Genomic DNA, 22,146 nt, shown 5'->3' with positions numbered 1-22,146 from the left:
TGTCTCATTATTTAAAAGTAGGGAATCCAGTTTAAATGTTTTACCCTTCGACTGACAGACTTTATAAGAATATAATGATCCTAGTTCACCAGTATCCGATGTGTTTAGCTGTATGCCTTGTTTTCTTCTGTCACTTAGAACTTCCTGACTTCTCCCAGCCAGCTGTGTGCTGTAGAAATGATTGACGTGCCATCTAGCCAATGACTCCAGGGACGTAGGCGTGGCTTTGGCAACAGGCAGCCAATCGCGGCAGGCTGTGTGTTGTTGCACGGAGGATCGATGCATATGATGTCGGTGTCGGTGTTGTCTGTGTAGAAGCGAAGAAAAAGAGGCGCAGAGAGGGGATTTGGGACAATTACTGAGGTCAGTCAGACACCAAGTTTTAATCATAACTTAAAACCTTTTAAAATATTTTCCCGCCTGAAAGATCCGTCGCTTCTGTGCTCAATCGGTTTCATATTTAGATGTTTTTATTAGAACAAAAGGGGGGCGGTTGAAGCAGAAAATGAGAGATTTACTGTTATTCACTGATTTTTCTGGCAGGATATTTAACTGTAGGACAGCTTCACACCTACCTGTGCCTGCATTTTTCTCATGTATCTGTATATTTATGAAAAGTTATGGTGACTGACACATAATTACTGTTGTTGTTGTTCAGGATTGTTAAGTATTTCAACATTTGGCTTGATAACTTGCGCGTGTTCAACAGTTTAGGTCGAGAATAACAAACCCTTTAGCTTAGTCTTTAGCTTAGTCTTTAGCTTAGCTGTGTTTCGACGATGTAACAGTTACCTAGTAACAGAGCTATAGAAGGATGCATTAGTGTTCTCTAAAGGTTTGATGGCTGTGGTTAAACTAATTTAATTATTAATTGGACATTAAGGACACCGTGGGACAGGGTGTAAGGTTAAATAGTGACTGACCTCATGTTCTGATGCACCCTGACTGTCTGTGAGGTGACAGCAGTGGGACTCGTTTCTAGTTAAGTGGACTTCTTTGGAGTTAGTGTGAGAGTAGGGGCTCATCCTGTTTTGAAAACAAGTAGATCAGGAAAACTGAAAGGTCAGTGGACCACGGTCAGCTTTAGTCAGGTGACATTCAAAGTTCAGTCATCTAACAATGGAAATATATATCCAGAAAGGTTCTGTCTGTGTCCTCTATAACAGTTACAGTTCCACACAGGAAGGAGTAATGCTTCCTGTAAGGTGGTCGAGGGTAGGGGTAGGGAGGGTTTTCCTTATTAGAGGACTAGTGGGGCGCTGCAGTGTGCTGTGGTAGTTAATGAGTACTCGCCTGATACACAGCTTGTGGGTGCTGTTGTCAGGATGTGTTCCAGAGACAGAGAAAGGGTGAGATTATCCACAGAGCAGTGAAGACAGAATAGTACAATGGTATTATGTCAAAAAAAAAAAGAAAAAACAATCTAATGAATGTACAGTACTGTGTAGGAACTTTAGGAACTTGTGAACATATACTGCAAAGTGAGGATGCTTTTAAAAAATAATGCCATGAATAGTTTTAAGAATTAACTTCATATAAAAAAAAAGGTAATCATCAACACAAGAGTTCATCAAACCCATTTAAAAATATTAAGCAATTATTTCTTTCTTTTCCAAGTCTGTGTGGAAGTTGTGTTCTCAGGATGGTGCATTCAAGTGCAGTCACCGAGACTGAAAGTGGCTCCCTTTAATGAAAACTCATAGTTTATATGCAGTGGTGTTTTGCTCACAGCTGCGTGGTGCTGGATGTTGGAGGTTCCCTTCATGAGGAACAACACCACAGACCTCTGGGAAACACTGTTATCATCAGCTTTTAAAACATCAATTAACCTTTCAACATAAGAACAGAGGGAAGATCAGTCCAACACACTGAGTGTTTGGGAGCAGCAGAAGCTCAGTGGCTGATGTGGGATGTCCTGTAAACCTCAGCATTCTAGTTAATGGAAAACTAATCCCCTCAGCCGCTGAAGGTTCCTGACTTCATATGACTTCACTGAAAACATTTTATATCTATCACTGAGATAAAGGTTCTTCTTAATCGACTTCATATGAATGCATTGTTCTGACTTTCCATGAAGTTTACAGACTTTTAAAAGGAGAAGAAAACATTGGTAGAACAAGCAAAAGATGACTGTAACTACTTTTAAAATACAGGTACTCGAGTACTGAAAAGTGTGAAGTTAACTTTTCTTGTGGCAGTACTGACCTGCACACCTCAACCTGTCTCTCCGCAGAGGTGGGACATGGCCCAGGAGACCAACCAGAGCCAGGCTCCTCTGCTCTGCTCCACAGGCTGTGGTTTCTATGGCAGCCCCAGGAGTAACGGCATGTGTTCGGTCTGCTACAAGGACTTCCTCCAGAGACAGAACAGCAATGGATGTGTTAACTCTCCAGGTCCGACTCAAAATAAATACCTGTAAACATTTTACAGAGCCTGCCTGTTCACCGGCACACACTCAGGATCACATCTGTATTACACTACATGTAATGAAGACACGTGTATAGTATGGTGCTCTTTTCCACCAGCATAAGTCCTCCTGTTGTTGGAAGTTTGACAAACTAGTTTGTGTGATTATTCTCCATGCTAAAAGATCCACTTCAGTTTGTTTTGGAACAATGCTGAACAATATGTTGTATAGCATTTTGGAGACATGTACATGTACAGATGTAGGCAGCGGGAGAACAGAGTATGCAGATCTGATTTAATGTGCATTTAATGTGAAATGTGTTTTTTCCTTTCAGGTTCATCTTCTGCTGACAGCAGCAGCAGCAGCAGCATTGGGGAGTCTCTTCACTCCACACAGAGCTCTAACAGTACCACAGTCACTTCCCCGGTAGCCATATCCCCTTCACACACAGACTCCGGACACTGCAGGTACCTTTTTTTTTAAAAAAAAAAAGATTGCTTAATAGTGTTTCCTGTCACTGACAGTCTTTACTGGCAGAATAACATTTGTTATAAAGATATGTCTGATTTCTCGTCTGAATAATGCAGCTGTCTGATGGGGAAGGAACCAGAGCTCATGTTGGGGGTGGAGTTATACAAACTATGTATTCTGATGAAATGTCCTCTACTGAACACCAATGACCTGTTACTTTATAAGCTTTAAACATTCTAATCTATTCTTACAAATAATTTATTCATTTTCTGTGTTTTCAGTGGACCAACAACAGCCTCAACAACCTCAACAGAGGAGAGTAGCTCAGGAGCAAAGACCAGTCTGACAGCCGACTGTTTCCAAAGTAAGTTTTATGGGGAAGGTAGAGGATCAGTCAGGAGAGGTTTTTAAAAACTGAACATCACATCAATATTTTCTCTTATCAATTTAAAATTTTCCTGAAAACTTTTTTATCATCAAATATTCCATATTTTCAGTTTTGCTGTGGTGGTGAAAATCCTTCTTGTGAGTTAGGTGTTCTCAACCACAGAGCGACTCCAGGGGTTTCCCTGCTCAGTCAGCCGGTGTGAAACGATAAAACACAGACAAGATAGTGTTTAACACTTTTTTACCCCGACAACTTTCTAATTACTTAACAAGAGCCATTGTGTGACATTTAAATGGTTGTATTTTAACGCCCCAGTGCAAACATACCTTCATCCTTCTGTGTTTTTACTATTTTAGTCTTAATCATTCTCATATTCTAATCTAATGTCTTAGCCTAAATGACATATAAGACATCCACATTAAATAGTGTGTTTGAAATGTAAAACCCTGGAAGAAATATCAGCTGGTTAAAGGCAGCATGGGATAGGACCTGAGTGTAAACCAAATACCAAGTCTCAGATTATGAAAATTTATGTCCAGAAGCAGGAAGTTGCTGCTGGATGACAGTGTGTGTGTGTGTGTCTGTGTTATTAACCCATCTCTTTAGGTTCATGCATGTCAGACACAGCTGCAGCAGCAGGCATTATACAGGAAGATCAGTGTTCAGCAGGTAGTTCAGGGACAGTCTCCTCAACCCAGAGGCTGGTGCTGGGGAAATTTACCTCTGTGAAAAAGTGCCACCTTAAAGGCAAAAAGAGGAAGCTGGAGGATCCTGATGGAAATGTAGATGTGAGGAGAGGTGAGTGGTGATCAGGGCTGAGGGAGAAACCCAGGGTCCAGCTAAGTGCCTGCTCTGGAAATGAAAAGTCACCGTGTTTTCCTGTCGTAATTCAAGAAGACAAGAAAGGCTCGGATTTAACACAGAATTAAAAATGGCTGCCTTTCTATAGTGACAGTCTAATTATGTGACTGTTGTGTTTCTCCCTCAGCATCAGTGTCTGAAGTTTCAGTGGACTCACCTGCAGAGACAGAAGAGAAGCCTAAAGCCAAGAAGAACCGCTGCTTCGCCTGCCGCAAGAAAGTTGGTCTGACAGGTACGACGCGGTCTACAGAGAGGACACAACTACATCAAACATTTGGAACACTGGGTCCCGACTGGTCTGGTTTCTGGGTCCACATTTCTCTAGGGCTGTTAAAGAATAGGCTGAAAAAGCAGCATTTCAGTGACCCCTCTGGATGAAAGGTTCAGTCTGTTCCATCTCTTATAATCACAGCATCACTGATGGGTGTGGTCAGAAGTGCATCTCTAACCACACCCAACAGTAACAGAGTGTGCTGACACACACAAAATGACAAGTTAAACCCCTGGAGATCAACAGTAACAGGATTTACAGGGGGTTCTGAGTAGCTCCTAAAGTTTTAGCTAGTGCCTATCCCAGCAGACATTTGAGTGAAAGGCAGGACAGCTCAGCAGTCAGATAAACACATCCACATCTATGGCGAGACACTGGAAGAAAATGCTAACTCAACACAGTCAGGCCAGCAGGTTGATTCAAACCCAAACAGTAAAAGTTAAAGCAGAAGCTTATCTGTTCTGTCAGACACGTGTGAGGATAATAACTGAAAAATGCTTTGAGGTTAGAGTTAAAAGCTGCGATTGTTTCTGTCCTTAATGTGAATTACGTTCCTGTTGCAGGCTTTGACTGCCGATGTGGAAATGTATTCTGCAGCATTCACCGATATTCAGACACACACAACTGCACCTTCGACTACAAAGCTGATGCTGCAGAGAAGATCAGGAAGGAAAACCCCATCATTGTTGGAGAGAAGATCCAGAAGATCTGAATCCAAACAGAGCAACAACCCAACCCACATTAATCCTCTGATAATTAAAACAGCATGCCTCAGAAACCTGTTGACTACTTTGTTTAATTGTAGCTTGATTCTTGTATGGGTGTTTTTTTTAAAACTGAATGTTTTGGTATTTGAATTCTTCAGTCGTTCATAAATAAATAAATCAAGCCCTGTGTGTGATTAAAAATGTTAAAGGAACAAAAAAAATGGTGGGGCTTTTCAAAGGGCTGTGTTTTTTATGCATCATCTATAAGAATGCATGTAAACTCACCACTGATCTTTAGTTTCCTCCTTTCTTTGTATGTGGTGCCATCTCATAACCGAATGTATTGGAAAAACACCAAACCGTCACATCATCAATAAGAAAACAGATTTTTTTTGTGTGTGTGTGACCTTCCACAGAGGATTATGTGTGTGTGTGTGTGTGTGTGTGTGTGTGTGTGTGTGTGTGTGTGTGTGTAAATGATGAGCAATAACAAAAAGCATGTACGAGTTTACTGTGTGAGAATATAGTTCATTTATGGGAGCACAAAAGAAAGGGCCAAGAGTTATTGTTGTGGTGTATTTGTGTTTGTTTGTACACTGTTAATTTTTAATTAAAAAAAAAATCTGTCAGTTGTGTATATAAACTGTTGTGGAAATTTCTGGACCCAGAGAAGAAAATGAATGTACAAGGTGCAATGTGGAGACTGCAGCTAAAATCTGTAGGTAAAGGGAACTTATTGTTTGGCACATGGTCCTTCAGGAGAGGATGTCTGGATTAGAGAAACAACAATATTTCTACTTGATGGTTTTGAAATATCTTCCTTTGATTTGGCAAATTCAAGCAGCTACAGTGCTCCGTGTGCATCAGTGTTCAGCTGAAGGTCACCTGTGTTTTGGAAGAGCTCTGGACTCAATATACAGTCACTGTGGTTACAAACATACACACAGGGAAATAGAGCTGAAGCTAAAATTATGCTTCAGGTTGTGTTTACGGGCATATTGTGTGATTATAACATGAGTCATTACACAGCCTGTATAGGCTGATTTAAATAGGAGCGTATCTGTTTAGACATGTGTAATACATCACTGCAAAATCCCCCACAGGCGAAACTTTAGCCATTCTAAAAATATAAGTATAAATATGAATCAGCGTATGAATAAGCTTAATTAACAATAGGTCATTTCCTTTTAGATGCAAGCACATGTAAGACCAGCTCTTGACTGGGATGCACCAGCTTCTCTGTTCACCACAGTTGTACAGAGTGGTTGTCTGAGTTAGCGTAGTCTTTCTGTCAGCTCCAACCAGTCTGACCATTCTTCTCTGACCTTTCACATCATCAAGGTGTTTCAGCCCTCAGAGCTGCTGCTTCACTCAATGATTTTTTTAAATTCTAGAGACTTTTGTGTGTGAAAATTCCAGGAGATCAGCAGTTTCAGAAATATGAAAACTGCACCTTCGGAGTTGTGGTTTACCTGAAAACACCACTGAAAGAAACACAAAATAACCACAAATAACACAACCACATGCAATCTGAGAATCTGGCTCATATGTAAGAGGGGTGGGGAGCCTTGAACATGTTTTTGTTTGGTGTCCTACTCAGCTATAATCTGTCAATGGAGGGAAACAAGCTTAACAAATGGGTTCTAAAACTCTCCCACTGATAAAAGAAGAAAAATGACATTGACATCTTTGTGATGTTATTATAACAACCTACACATTTTTGCTAAAAGCTCCTGATAAACAATAGAAACAAAATTCAGTTTCCCCTAATATAAGTCAGAGCAGTCCTTGAAATGCATCAGTCCCCTCCAGGAATTATGGACTAATGTGTTTTTACATGACCTCAAATTTAATAACAGAAGCTACTTTCAGGTAGAAATGTGGGACTTTTAATTTGAAAGTACTCCAGTACAATACAATACAGTACAATACAGTAGAACTGCTAGATCCTTTGTGTGCCTGTAGATTGACTCCTGTCAGGAATCATGGAGCAACACGTTTCTGTGAGGTTGAGGTCAGCTCTTTCAAACCATTTTATGGAAATATTTGGTTTGAAATATTTGGCCTGAAACCGTTCTAAGATATTTGGACTCCTACACGATGTTCAGTCTAAAGTCACAGTCATGGACAGGTATCAGACTAACTCCTGGTGTAATATAATATAGAAAATAAAAGTTGCTGCCAGTGATAACAATGCTGTGATATTTCCAAAAAGTAAAAATGTTTTGTTTCATCATTTCTTATGTCATTCCTCACACCTTTTAAACTGAGTGCCATCATTTACATTGGTTAAGCTACATTAGATGCACATTTATTTTCAGTCCCAGATTCTGTCAGTGTTTTGTCCATATCTGATATTGACTCAGTCTGTTAAAGTCTCTCTGCTGCTCTTTTTTAAAATATTGATTTTTCTCTCATATTATACCAGATTATACTTCTCTCCTATTTTTAAACTTCTTCCCTTCATGCTGGAATGCCTTATATATATTAATATATATATATATATATCCCCCACTGAAAGCTACATTAAGTATTTTAGAATCTACCCTTTTCTTTTAACTTTTACCTGATGGGACTGAGCAGTGCCTGGACTATGATTTTGCTTAGTCATTATCCAGGCTGGATTGCATTAACTACCAGAGGTCTGGATTAGGGTGGATACTCCAGGCAGCATGTGATTGGTCCTGCAGTGGGAGGCGGGCCTGTCCAAAGTTAAACATCTGGAAGCTCTTACTGCTGCTGTTCAGTCGCTCAGTAACTCAGTCAGATTGAGTGGAATATACTGAAAGAGAGAAGATGTCTTTTATAAAAGTAGATGCAACTTCTGATTTCTCCTTCCACAACCTCCCATATGGAATATTCTCCACTCCTGATAATGTAAGTGCAGCTTGCTTTTGTTCTGCTGGGTGTGCAAACAGATGAAACACAACTTCTCATTGACACAGTCAGTGGAGTTTTGTCAAGACAGACACACTGAGGACTTCTGGTCATGATTTTCAAAATAAAACCTTTAGATATTTTTGAACCAAAAAGGAAAAAGTTGATCTTTTTAAGGAACTTTCTCTTCATGGTCACAGTCATGAAGTGTACTGAAGTGTACTGAGGGACATGTGTGAAGAGTGCTGAAGTGTGTATGGCAGCTATAAGTGTGCTATGGATCCTGAATCTTTTCACTCTCATCCTGAAACCCTGAAAATACTAAAGCCAGTACAAATCTCACATGCAATCGGACAGTATTTACAGAATACAACAAAATGAAGATTATTAAAGAGAGGACATTGTGTTACTGCAAATGAAAAAATACTCTTTCGAAAACAACAAATATTTGCTATTATTGAAGGGAAACCTGCTCTGTTACAAACCTTTCAGAGTGTGGCCTTCTGGAGTAAACACTGAAAACTTGAAAGAACATATTAATAACAAGTTGATAGATGCATTGAAACAAAAATGTTAGTGTGGATCTTTATGTCTGCGTGTATTTTATTTCCCCAGCTTAAACATCGTATTGGTGTTGCCATTGGAGACCAGATACTGGACCTCGGTGTGATAAAGTCTTTGTTTCAAGGACCTGTGATGTCCAAACATCAGGATGTCTTTGACCAGGTAAGTTACTAAGAGAAATCAGAGAAGAGACACAATAACAGTTACCTTTTCAGTGTGACATGAGTCTGAGGCCCTGTGCAACATTGTTGCAACAGAGATACGTAATGTTGTCTTGGTCTTAAACCTGTGTGCAGGTCAGATAAGTTGAACCAGATTACAAACCCTCCCCTTTCATATGTACTGAATTTACAAGGCAAGAGAGACATTCAACATGCGCTGGGTGAGCAGCATTCATTTGAATGAATGGGCTGCCATGTTCGACACCTTATCCAGTGTTTAATATGTTCATGGTGAAAGGATTAAAGGTGCTCTGTGGGTTCTGTTATTTTACTGAAGTAGTGTGCACATGTATCCATGTGTCTCAAAACAATAGTAACCTCTAGACACCTGCAAAAGACAATGTGTATATTGTTAGGATATGGTTTGAGGTCTAGCCCACTACCCATGTTGTGTTTACCAAAAGCTTATCGTAGGAAGGGCTGTTTGATGTTAAACTGATGTCTGTGTCTCCTTACAAGCCCACACTGAATGCTTTCATGGCTCTTGGTTATGAGGCCTGGAGAGAAGCCAGGAGGACCTTACAGGTGTTGCTGTCAGCCAATGAGAGCACACTGAGAGATGACATCAGCCTACGAAGCAGGTCTGTCTGTGGATGCAGTCTAAGTAGTCTTCATCAAGCTGTGTGCTGCTTTGTGTGTTTATGGTCTGGTCACGCCCTAATCAGTGGGATGACAGCAGGTCATTTTCATCAGCTGCTAAGGACAGATTAGAGGGTGGTCACAAGGACCACGTATAAACTTGAAAGTTTCAAGCAATGCATGATGCCCTGTGAGCCACACAAAATAAATATTCTAGACATAAAGTCAGTGGAAATGTCCGTGAAATGTTCTGGAAAATAATTTCTTGTAGAGTGAAAGCTGAGCTGTATATTTCAAATTTCCTAAAGGTTTTTAGCCTTCTTTACTTGCTGGCTGATGCTAGGCCTTTCATGGGACAGTTTCATTTCATCAGATGTCTCTTTGCCTTTGTCTCTGCAGAGCATTTGTCCATCAGAGTGCAGCTACCATGCACCTTCCCGCAGACATCGGTGAGCCTCTCCTGTCTTCTGAGGGTTTAAAACCCCTGTTATCAGAGCTGTTTGTTGCATCAAAGGCTGTCCCCTCAGGAGAGCACAGGGCTACACTGACCCAGAAACAGGATCCCCCCCCCCCCCCCCCCCCTTGGCATCATCTCTAAAACTGATGTCCCATCACTCTTTCTTGAATAATGCATTTGTTTGAGTCAGTGTCACCAGTCTTTCAGTTCAAGACTTGTCTCACCTTTTGACAGAGATTGTTTCTGCGTTACACTGCGTTAATGTCAATTTAGACAGGGGAACAATACCCCACATTTTTTCTAAATCCTGGTTTTGTTCTCCTCACTGTGATAGTTTATCGGTTCTTCTGCTAAGTAGCTAAGGAAGTAAATAGCATTCTCATAGTGAAGTGGATTTGAGGCACAAGGGGGCACTGTTTAACCACATTTCACATTTCACTTACTTTGATTCAGTCAGGTTAGTGCTGATAGACTTCACTTAAAAAAAAAACAAAAAACAGAGCAGGCAGTGGTTCCTCATATAAACTCTCCTCTGTGTTTTTCACAGGTGATTACACCGACTTCTACTCCTCCAGAGATCACGCCACCAACGTTGGCATTATGTTCCGGGGAAAGGAGAACGCTCTGATGCCAAACTGGTAAACTATCAATCAGACAAGCAACAGACACTAACAGCTGCTGATGGAATAACGAAAAGCTTACTGAGAATCCTTGATACAATCCCAGTACCGAGAAACAGCCTGAAACAAATTGTACAAGGCTTCCTGCAAACAGTGATACACAGAGGGACATTGCAAGGTTTCTCTAATTGATTTGGGCCTCAGAGCGTCAGTGTGCATTTAAACACTGCAGCAGGGCCCTGGGAGCATCCTGCAGCACGCCTCAGTCACTCAGCACAGACAGCCTTCATTTATTCCAGGACCCCTCGTGGGAGGAATGCTAAGGCGGCTGGGTCATCTCTGTCTGTCTCCCCCTGAGTCTGACACGATGCACTTTGGTTAAGCAGGTGATTGGCAGGCTGTTCTTCCTGGCTGTCAGATTCATGTCAAGTTTCAGTTGGACCACACCAATCTGTGCATCACAGATAAGCACTGTATATTGAGTTACCAAAAAGACCCAAATAATAATATATCTTTATAATATCTTTTGTGAAACTGTCACTGGTAATGCAAAAGTCCAACATTTTAAACTGTGCACATTTTGGCAGATATTAAGAGGAAACTGATATTATTGATTGAAATGGTAAACTCGCTGCACACTACCTGCTCCTCACCAAACAGCAGGCAGACACCATTAGAGGGCATCTGCTTAAGAGCCGGATGTTTCCCACAGGACTCGGTAGAGACCAAATACAGAGCTAAAAGAGAAAGACTCAGATGGACAGAGATCCAGTTCCAAATGAAATGAGATTAATTTAGCAAACACATTTGCTATATCAGCTCAAAAGATGATGAAATGTCACTGTTCTGTTCACAACTTGTTTCTGCTTCCAAGTGGCCAAAAATACACTCACAGTAGTATTTCTGGAGGAGAAAATCATTTTTCCTACCAGCCATCAGATGATTAAGTCTTTCATTGTCAGGCTTGCATCTCTAGCCTCAGGGCTACCGATATCTATTTATATATGTAATTGCATGATCACCACTAGAGATTCACATAAACTCAGTGGTGGTTGATGAGAAGTATTAATGTAACTGCCGGGAGCATCGGGTAGAGAGTGATTAAAAAAAAACTGACAGAGATGTAATTGTTTACTTCCTTCATTAAGTTCCCATCTAGCAACTCTCATTGCTGTATCGTCTCTGTACTTCATTTCCCAGAGATCACCTGGGCAGTACTGAGACATATAATGACATGACTGTTTCCCATTCCTGTTATGCAGGCTGAGGCTTCCAGTGGGATACCACGGCAGAGCTTCATCAGTGGTTGTTTCTGGGACCCCTATCCGCCGCCCCTCAGGCCAGATGAGACCTGACCAGAGTAAGATCCTTACAAATGTGAAGTGAAATCCCAAGATGTGACTATTTGAACAGATGTTGATCCACAACGTGCTTTAAGTTACACAAAGCCTACAGCTGATTATAACCATGTTTGCTTTTTCCTTGTTAGCAAAACCTCCTGTGTTTGGCTCGTCTAAGCAGTTGGACATTGAGCTGGAGATGGTGATTACACTGTTTATTTCATGTTTGAATAGATATTGAAATAGCTCGTCTGGGAGAAAGAACTGAGTTGGCCTTCTCTGTTGCCTTCCGTCAGTCTGCATGATATACAATAAAGCACACACATGGCATACATCAGTATTTCATTGCTGTTATGTAAAACTGCTTCTTCTCCCTGATCAGGCCTTCTTTGTTGGAGGAGGGAATAAGTTGGGGGAGCCCATTCCCATCGAGAAAGCCCATGAACACATCTTTGGCATGGTACTCATGAATGACTGGAGTGGTAAGAGCCTCTGCACGGCACGTCACACACATCATCTTTACTGTATGTGCATGTGGATAGTTTTAGGGTTTTCTACTCATTTATAATTCCTGTAAAATGTAATAAAAACAAATTAATTTAGGGGCCCATGACAGTTCATATAATCATGGCTGTCATGGGCCCCTAAATTAATTTGTTTCTAAACATCAGCACTTTATTTATTTCTTTAGAAAGACTTCCATGGAAAGTAAAAGTGCTGCACTGGCTCTGTGTGCTGTGATGAAGCTGATGCTCTGCTGCCAAATCACTAATCAGCAGTGACGTTTCGCTTAGAAGCACACGTGTTCCTTAATTTAACTCTGCATTAAACATGTTGGTGCAGTCACCTCAGATTTAGGCAGATGGAAATGGTTTCAGATTAAATGGCAGAAGCAGTCCTCGTCAAAACATGAGTGGGAATATGTATTATTGATTCAGCTGGAAATCCCTGGAGAGGATGTGCATGGTGCTGCTGCTGCTGCTGCTCTCTGACTGCCATTCCCTCTAATATCCCTCCATTACTCCAGGCTCAGTGATACTGTAACCTGCCAAACAGTTTCCTAAGTCTCTAACAGTAAATAAAAACCAGCATTACAACAACATATTAATTATTGCACATTAGAATAAGCAAATCCAAAATGTTGGGCATGTGCAGCATAAACATGTATGTCTGATTAAAAAAAAAAGGATCTTATAGATATCGTACATATATGTGGTGCATGCATTTTGCAGTGTTAGGTAATGTTATTAGATTGTTTATGTATGAGAGGATGGAGATAACTAAAGAGCTCTCTCACTGCACATGTCAGAGGTTCTCATGGGTTTTAATGTTATGGCCCTTAAGCAGACACACAGTCAACCTCACGGATCCCCACTTAATTAGATACAGCCCCAGGACCCATAATGTAGGACATAATTATTGATTTAAAACTGTCAGAATTGTGTGTGGGGAGATACTGGATGAAACATGTCGTTACAATAGCCGTCGTTAAACATTCTGTAATTGGAATCATTTCTATCCAATCGGTGAAAAAATTCTAGTGGAATTAAACAGTTTCTCATTTTGCCTTGGGGCCTCTCAGAAAACATCACTCTCAATCCACCTGCATAATTCATCAACAGTCTGTGAGGAACAGGGTGTGTGTGTGTGTGAAGTGTGACGTTAGAGAGACGTCTTCCTGTCCATCTGAGGGCAGGAAGACGTCAAGGCACAAGGCACAGTGAGAGGGCAGACACATCTCAAATACCCGGAGGACTGATACTCAGACGTTTGGTCGAGGTTGAATTAAAAATAAAATTAATAAAGTCTCACAGTGCAAGCTAGACCAAAAAAAAAAAAACAAATGTCCACTTCAAAATACCCAAATACAAAAAATATGGCTCATGTGAATTATTTTTTTTCAATTTACTGTCTTCACTGTTAACTGTCAGCTCATCCTTCCTGTTGCTGAGCTGAATGTTGCCGCTCTGTGTACTGTGATATCTGTCTGAAACTTCTGTGTCCGGCCACAGCCTGGCCGCATGATGATTTAGGAGGTCGTTTACAGAGTACAGTGAGCGGCATTTCAATACAACTAGTTTTTTATTTTCTTTTATTAGTCCTTTGGCAGAGACCACATTAGCCCTGCGTGTATAAAGCGCAGCAGCTATTGCTGCTTTATGGCCCGCGACAGAGTGAAGTGTGAGGAGGAATACAACAGTGGCATTCTCATTAAAGACTGAGTCTACACTTTCAGCTCCACTCACATACATGATTTGTTTTTCCAGTGTTTACAAAGACTGTGTACATTTACTCACTTACAGGGGAAAACCTGAATTCAAGGACAATAAAATAGAAGATGAAATGCTGAATCACTTTTCTGTTTGAAATCAGTTCAGTTCAAAGATTTGTAGTCCTGCTGTAGTTCAGTCACATTATTTTTCTAAGGCAAGCAGTAAGGGACAAGCTTAGTAAGGGAAGGCACTGCCGTTCTTGTGACCATGACTGATTCAGACTGCTGCTTCACTGGTACGATCAGTCTGTTGCCAGTCTGTTACATTAAGTTCAGTATGAAATTAGCCTACACAAGCACTGCAGATAATAATAATACAGATACTGATGAGACTGATAGCTCAGCAGTTTATTATTTATGACAGTGTGATCAGGTTATAATTGTTTCTGTGGCTTTCACATCCTTTAATATCTCTTTGACAAGGAGGTAACCTGCTGTGTATCACAGCTGAGCTGACAGCCGTGCACTCAGTCTCCAGTGAGGAGCTCCACAGCTGCTGATTCACTACAGTCAGTTCAGTTTAAAGGTTCATTGATGGAGATGTAGGCAGACGTGCACTGAACACCTCTGCAATGAAACACAACACCCAACACAACCCGTGGAAACTTTTAAAATTTTATTGGACCTATTGGATTAAAGTCTGATAATACAGAGGTTGATGTCAGGAAGTTTGTGGCGCTCATAAAATGTTTTCATTGTTTTATATAGCTGCTTCTTTTCTTATGTCTGTGTATGGAAACAGGTCTTTTCAGGACAGTGTTAGTCATGTGATTTACTGTTCAAGCTGTGGACACTGCACCAAGAACCCCTCACAATCCACTGCTGCTCTTGGGGTTTTGCTTTTGTGCCACGTGATCTCGGTCAGGTTGTCTAACGATGACGTTGCCAGAGAAACTGACTCCAGAGAATTTGAGGAAACAAAGGGAAATTAAATTTGCCATTATCATATCATTACAATTTGTGGCCACAGTCACTGTTGTTAATGTAGTCTCACTTTATTACTTTTATGTACATGTAAATTCAGAGTGTAAATTCATTAATTTCTCAAAGTCATCAAGGAGTGTCTTCAGATCTGTGACTGGAACATTGTGTTCATCTCTTCCCTTCTCCAACAAGAGCAACTTTGTGTCACTCATGATTTTAAAGACACAATATTTTGAGTTGTGTTAGGCTACTATAATTCTTTACATACATATTACAAATCCATTAGCTGCAAAGAAATGAAGGAGACATAGATTAGAAAAGCACAGGTAGTACAACAACTTCAGAAAAACCTTTGAAATGTGTCTGCTCACTTTGTGACACAGTGTCCACACTGAATATTTCAAAGACAGTCCATCATGCTAGTGCACAGGTATGTCTGTACAGTAGGTCCCAGTTTGCATTGCTTTGTTTCTCACTGCAGTACAGTGTTAGAGATTTTTCAGTCTGTGACATTTGTGCTGAATGTGCAGCTTGAAAGTTAACTTTTTGTACTCTCCTGCTTAAACCCTCAGGAGATCTGTGCAGAGCTCACCACAGACTCTCTCGGAATATTTGCCATCCAAAATTTCTACTGTACAACTACATGCTAAATGCCCCCCCCCCCCCCCCCCCCCCCCCCCCCCTCCTGCTTTCTTCCTCTTCCCCTCTGTTCTCAGTGGTGCTCAGGGGTTTAAGTGAGGAGTCATTTCTTAAAGACTCACAGTGGGTGAGGGGAAGGCTCGGCCAGTGAACCGTGTGTGAGCAAAGACGAAGATAGTGAGAAGACTTAGCATTAAATCTGCTACAGCTGAAGATTATCTCACTGTTGCTTCATTAGCTTAACAGTGGAGGAGACCTATGGGAGCTCAGAGGTGTAGGAAGATACTGGTATCCAAGAATTTCATTTAACTCCTGAGCTGAGAAATCTCAGAATGGTGGAGTGTAGCTAAGTACATTTACTCAAGTACTGAATTTTTAGGTACTTGTACTCTAGTGTTTCAATTTTCTATTTCATGCTCCACTTTTTTTTTTAACACCACATCATTTATTAAATGGCTTAAGTTAATTTTCTAAAGAAACATATGATTTATACATATTTTTACTCATTAAACATACATAAATATGTAAATGTAAGTGTTACTTTTACATGTGTGTTCCTGGGAGTGGGTTTTCAGTGCCGGCCTGTTTGTGGCAGCACAGATGGTGCTTGCATGGCTCATTGAGCAGAAAGACTGTGATTGATGAACTGCTCTTTGTTTTGAGAAATTATCTGTCTTTGTGCTACAGTTGCAACAGTGAGGTGAGGTGAGGTGAGGTGAGGTGAGGTGAGGAGAGGAGAGAGGAGCAGAGCATCAGTTCACCTCCAAACTCTGCACTTTGATCTGCAACTGTTCTGCTGATTATTACAAGTCACAGTCCAGCTACCCACAAGTCTCATCTCATCACATCTTCAGCTGTTTTTTTTTTTTCCTCTGGCCATACATACAGTGACCCGGCCTTTCTTTATTAATTGATTTTAATTCAAACTAGACCTGACAGCAGGTATATAGTGGTCCTGGCACCTGAAGCTGCTCTGAGCCCAGAGCTCACATACTCAGTTGGCTTAATGTGCATTTGTTGTCACTCAGATGCTCTGATGCAGTGAACACTGCCAAGATGTGGTCCAGCCAAGAACCACAAGTCTGCATCAGACCTTGTTTCAGTTAATGACTTTGCATCCTATTCAGGAGTTTTTACGCATCAGCTAGAAAAGAAGAATAAAGCTATTTTTCCCATTCACTGACTTGGATCAACCACAGTGTGATATGTAGGAGTTATTATTGTCCACAGAGCAGAATTATATAATTCTGATGAATGAAATGAGTTTATACAAGAGAATGAACAGAAATTACACAAGAGCTTAATGTAGTAAAAACAAAGAAAGTAATGTCATGAGACTGAAAGGAAAAGATGGCAGTTTCTGAATGAAGCTGAGCGACAGTAACAGCAGATTATTCAGGATGAAGGAGCTGGTTTCCACAATGAATCAGAAGAATGGAGGAACATGAAAATATCCAACACTATCATGTTTACCTTTCATAGCAGAAAGGTTCAGGTCCCCTCTATTCCTGGTCTCCTTTGTGTTATTTCTGTGATACCATACTGGATTCACTGCTGCTGCTGTCTGACAGTGGTCGGTTACTATAACCTGCCTACTTATGCTGTAATTCCTGTGTTTGATCTCAGCCAGGGACATTCAGGCGTGGGAGTATGTTCCTCTGGGTCCTTTCTTGGGGAAGAACTTTGGGACAACCATCTCTCCCTGGGTCGTCTCCATGGAGGCACTGTTGCCGTTTGTAGAGCCCAACGCAGTCCAGGTTAGTACAAGGGCGGGCCCCTGCTTACACCAATAAAGAGAGGTGTCTGGTAGTGATACTGAAATCCAAGTCACCAAATTAAACTCTGTGCTGAGTCACCAGACCAGGATGTAGGACCACTTTGAGCAGCTGCTCACCCCATCTACTGATGCAGCTTACTTTTGATCTTTGCATTGGCTGTGACATAAATAACACGTTTCCTCTGACGACACCTTTAGGACAAACAGTGGTGTTGTGGATTTAATGATCGACAAGCTGTTGTGTCTCTCTCAGTCTGGGTTGGTGTGTGTAGCGAACATTAGAGCCTCCTGTGGCCCCTGGTTTTGTTGGTGTTCATTTTGTTTCTGTCTCTCCTGTTTGTGCAGGATCCAGAGCCCCTCCCCTACCTCCAGCACCGAGATGCTTACACTTTCAACATTAACCTGTTTGTGTCACTAAAAGGTAATGCACACAAAGTGCTCATCAAATCAACTGTAATGGTTTCCCTGTGTACTTATGCAGTTAAACACACATTCCCACACACACACACTGCTTAGCAGTGGAAGCCCTGAGGTGATCCATGGTAATGAGTAGCCATTAAATTCTTTTTATGTCTCCCTCTCACCCCATTCTCTCTCTGCATCACTTTCTCCATCCCTCTCTCTTCCATGTTGCTTAATATTTTACCACCTGTTCTTTCCACCAGAGCCTCTGAGGGTTTTCCATGTTCCCTACACGCAAACTTTATAACTCTGTAGTTTTAAGATGCAGTATTTTAGGGTGGGCTCCTACTGTAAAGAACAAACATTCATGGCTTATAATATTCACAGCTGGTCTCATAGTGATCACTGTTAGAATCAACTGTTGGAGGATTATTCAGAGTTAATTAAGAATTAACTTAATTAATGAGACCTATTCTTTTTCTGAAGTAAAGTAGCAACACAAACATGTAAACACTTAAATTAAAAGTCCTGCACTCAACATGATACTTAGGTGTCATTAGGAAATTCAAAAAGATCACTATGGAGCAGCAGTGTCCCTGTCACTGTTACTGTAAATGTAGTGGAATAAAAAGTACAATATTTCCCTCTGACATGTTTTGGAGTAGAAGAACCCGCAAATGGAAATACTCAGTAAGGTACAAATTCATGACTGTACTGACGTTACAGCAGTTGAGTAAATATACCTAGTTACTTTCCACCACAGCTGAATGATGCTGTTCATGTCATAGTGTACAAAGCCTTAATTCAGCTTTGACTATAACTCACTGCTTTATGCCAGGAGCAGTGTAATATGTTATGCGGTCATTGTCTGTTTGCTCTTTCAGGACAGAACATGGCAGAGCCAGCAACCATCTGCAAGTCAAACTTTAAGGTAAGAATCTTCTGTGCAGATCCAGATCCCCTCTCTGGGCCACATCATGTGTATAGTGAATAATACAGCGTTCAGGGGATTGTTTTCTTTTTGGTGTCTGTGAGGAAAAGAGTGTGTTGGAGGCCTGAGACAAAGAACAGCCTGTACATTTCTGCTGCACAGAGTTGTTTGTGGTACTAAATGTCATCTTCATCTTCACACACCCGTTGGCCGCTGGTGTGATTAGTGGTAACATGATGAGAAGATTCAGGTCCATGTCAGCTGGTCAGTTGAATGAGACACATAGTGAAGGTGTCCCTGTGGAGGGACAGGCCAATCTGACACTTGCAGGACAACACTGGCAACTCTCTTCTATGGACAGAAGTTTGTCCAAAATAATCCACTGACCCAGTGCCTACCTTTATCTAAATGATGAACCTGTATCAAGTCACGTAGCCCGTCTCTATTGACTCATAAATTTTATCTCCCTGTCTCTAGTACATGTACTGGACCATGAAGCAGCAGCTCACCCATCATGCAGTCAATGGCTGCAACATGAGACCAGGAGACCTGCTGGCTTCTGGTACCATCAGTGGGCCTGTGAGTGTCTGCATGTACCACATGCTCAGTGCTTGATGAATACAAATTAAGAGATTTTTGTGTAACTGTGAATATGAAGATCTATTCTGTTGGATGTGGTGTAGACAGACCTAAGGCATCATGATTTTATAAAGGTATGCTCAAGAGTTTGTACATCACTTTGTAGCTTCAACTTTCTAAGATGCAGTAATCAAGTATATTATTTGCACAGAGTTTTTAAATTTCTCTGCAACAACTGAACCAGTTTCTGCTCAATGTTTTCTAAATCTCTGTCACATATACTGTACACACGTGCAGTATAAATATTTTAATGCACAATGCTCATACTGTATGTACTGTGTCCCAACAGGACCCAGAGAGTTTTGGCTCCATGCTGGAGCTGTCATGGAGGGGATCTAAGAGCATCGATCTGGGAGGAGGAGAAACCAGAACCTTCCTGAAGGACGGAGATGAAGTCACCATCACAGGTTAGACTGAACCTTCTGCACAGCAGCTGGATGATTCACTGGAAACATACAGAGTCGTAGTTTTAAAACAGGAATTTTTTAAAAAGCAGGTTGTGCAGCAAGTTTTTATGTCACTGTTGATATTTTTGGTGTAAAGTCTACACTATTATGTAGCAAAACCAAGACACCACTATGACATTATCTGGGATTATTTTCTCTGGTGAGCCACAGAAAACCTTATAAAGCTGTTTTCACTGGCTGTGCAGTTCCCCTCATGATGAGTAACCTCAGCTTTGTGCATAAAAAAAAGTGAAATTCTTTACTACTACTTTAAAATTAAGTCGTGCCTATTCATGACCATTTGTGGCCACTTGCAGACGTCCACCACCATGTTGCCAAAAAACCCCTCTGAGTATTTCATTTTAATAAATCATTCATTTTTCAAGCCCTGAGGAGATAAAACTATCCAATATTTACCATGAAAAGCAGATTATAGACAAATCCCTGGTTTCATTCTGAGTGGGAACCTTAGTCCATTTTATCCATCCCCTCATTTCTTGTCATCTAGTTTTCTGTGAACTCATTAACAAAGACCTATAATGCCCCAAAACACCACCACTCCTTCCAAAACACTGTCTGTCTTTTGGAAGCTGCAGTTCTCCATGTTCCTCCCTTCTTGGCTGAAAATCAGACACTGTTTCTCATGACTTATGTGATTTCCGATTGTCTCACCTTATTTGACTGTACTTACAATAATGTCCATGATATGTTTACAATGATAATAATGTCCCATCCCTTCCCCTGTCTAGGTTACTGTCAAGGAGATGGATACAGGGTGGGCTTTGGACCCTGCATGGGAACCATCCTACCAGCTGTACACTGAGACACACATATTGTTACTGTGGTCATCGTTTTGTGGAGCATAAATACTGGAAGGCACAAACCCACACACCTACAGGATCTCACCCTGCTTTGATCCATGAACGAAAATAACCTGGGCTGGAAAAAAAAAAAAAAAAAAAAAAAAATCCATTTAATCACAATTTTTAAATGATTGGTCCAAAATCCATTTTTAAAATCCTGAGATATTTGCATTTGCATCATTTCTCAGTAAACATGTACATCTGCAAAATATATACAGTGGTTACTATACTGGTATATATATATATATATATATATATATACACACACACACAGTGGTTCGATTCGGTTTCTTTGATTACAGTTAGGTTACTCTGTGGACATCAAATAAGAGTTGACCTCACAAAAACCTTGTAAACTGTGATGTGAATAGTTAAAGTCTGTGGAAATGCCACAGTTTACAGGACTGTCATGACACAGGATGATTAGCTGACTCTGGCAGACTCGTAGCAAACTGTAGACCTATGAGAGGGACAGACTTAAATAGACGCTGTGATCTGAGCTCTCAGTTTGTGTTTGTTGAAGAGACATCATCTCTGGCTATGAGATCTGAAACCAAAGAACTTGGCTTAACAGTGTGGATTCTGCTTCATTCAGCCTGTCCCTGTTGTCGCTAACACTAGCTGTGTGCATATATATATATATGCACACAACAGCGACAACAGGGATGGTATATATGGTATATGGTATATATATATATATAATCCCACAAATCCTTGATCAACAGTTTTTTCAGTGGGAAACGTGTTTACAAATTATCCTAACAACATACACTTTAGACAATTTTATACTCAAGGAAACAACAGTGTTGCTCACCTGTTAAATGTAAGAGAGGTTTAAGTTCCCAGGATAAATTCATAGAGGTGCATTGGTATTTATCCAATCACAGGATCATCAAGAATTAAATCAAAATGGGAGATCAGTGCTGATATCAAGCCCTGATGACTTCAACTAATCCTCTGTCTCTCTCTGTGACACACACACACACACACACACACACAGAAACTTGTACTGCTATCTTTAAGAGGATGCTCTTTGATATGATGCCTTCCCTAGCTCCTAACCTTAACCCTAACCTAAACCTTATTCTAACCTCAACCCTAAAACCAAGTCTTTAACCCTCAAACAGCCATTTGATGGTGTGTCAGAAAATGAGGATCAGCCAAAATGGTCTCACTCTGTAAGGTCTATAACTCAAACTGGTCCTCACAATGAGAGAAAGATAAGTACATACACACACACACACACACACATCTTCCTCTTAAAAGCATGTGTTTCCAGCTTTAGTTAATAATTGATGTGCTTTTCTCAGATTCAGCCTGCGTCGTCTCAGAGCTCTGTAGAGTTGTAGTGACCTTGTTATTGAAATCCTCTGCAATATTCATCCAGCAGAGGGATCCTCCTACACCACGTCACTGTGTTACTGCTGTACCACATCAGTGTTATTGATGTTTTATGTGTGTTGGCTCCTGATTTATAATGAAGTCTTTCA

The 22,146-nt window shown here is 40.8% G+C and overlaps 2 protein-coding genes across 2 annotated transcripts; both read left to right on the top strand.

Annotated features, from left to right (window-relative positions):
- The first annotated feature begins 262 nt into the window (after window positions 1–262).
- Window positions 263–5,749, top strand: zfand6 (zinc finger, AN1-type domain 6). The gene is made up of 6 exons (XM_041035935.1): window positions 263–363; window positions 2,234–2,393; window positions 2,742–2,874; window positions 3,160–3,242; window positions 4,255–4,359; window positions 4,962–5,749. The coding sequence occupies exons 2-6, from the start codon at window positions 2,243–2,245 to the stop codon at window positions 5,108–5,110; spliced, it is 621 nt and encodes a 206-aa protein (XP_040891869.1). The 5' UTR covers window positions 263–363; window positions 2,234–2,242; the 3' UTR covers window positions 5,111–5,749.
- Window positions 5,750–7,834: 2,085 nt separating this feature from the next.
- fah (fumarylacetoacetate hydrolase (fumarylacetoacetase)) lies at window positions 7,835–20,911 on the top strand. Its single transcript, XM_041044151.1, has 14 exons — window positions 7,835–7,982; window positions 8,598–8,708; window positions 9,227–9,348; window positions 9,746–9,795; window positions 10,351–10,441; window positions 11,686–11,783; window positions 11,913–11,965; window positions 12,146–12,245; window positions 17,225–17,355; window positions 17,721–17,796; window positions 18,662–18,708; window positions 19,186–19,287; window positions 19,637–19,754; window positions 20,543–20,911. Exons 1-14 carry the CDS (start codon window positions 7,902–7,904, stop codon window positions 20,614–20,616), a joined length of 1,254 nt encoding a protein of 417 aa, XP_040900085.1. The 5' UTR covers window positions 7,835–7,901; the 3' UTR covers window positions 20,617–20,911.
- The last annotated feature ends 1,235 nt before the right edge of the window (window positions 20,912–22,146 follow it).

Source organism: Toxotes jaculatrix, chromosome 1 (assembly GCF_017976425.1).
Source record: "Toxotes jaculatrix isolate fToxJac2 chromosome 1, fToxJac2.pri, whole genome shotgun sequence".
In the NCBI taxonomy this organism is placed as follows: Eukaryota; Metazoa; Chordata; class Actinopteri; family Toxotidae; genus Toxotes; species Toxotes jaculatrix.
The sequence above is the reverse complement of the archived record's forward strand: the minus strand, read 5'-3'. Positions and strand labels throughout refer to the sequence as shown.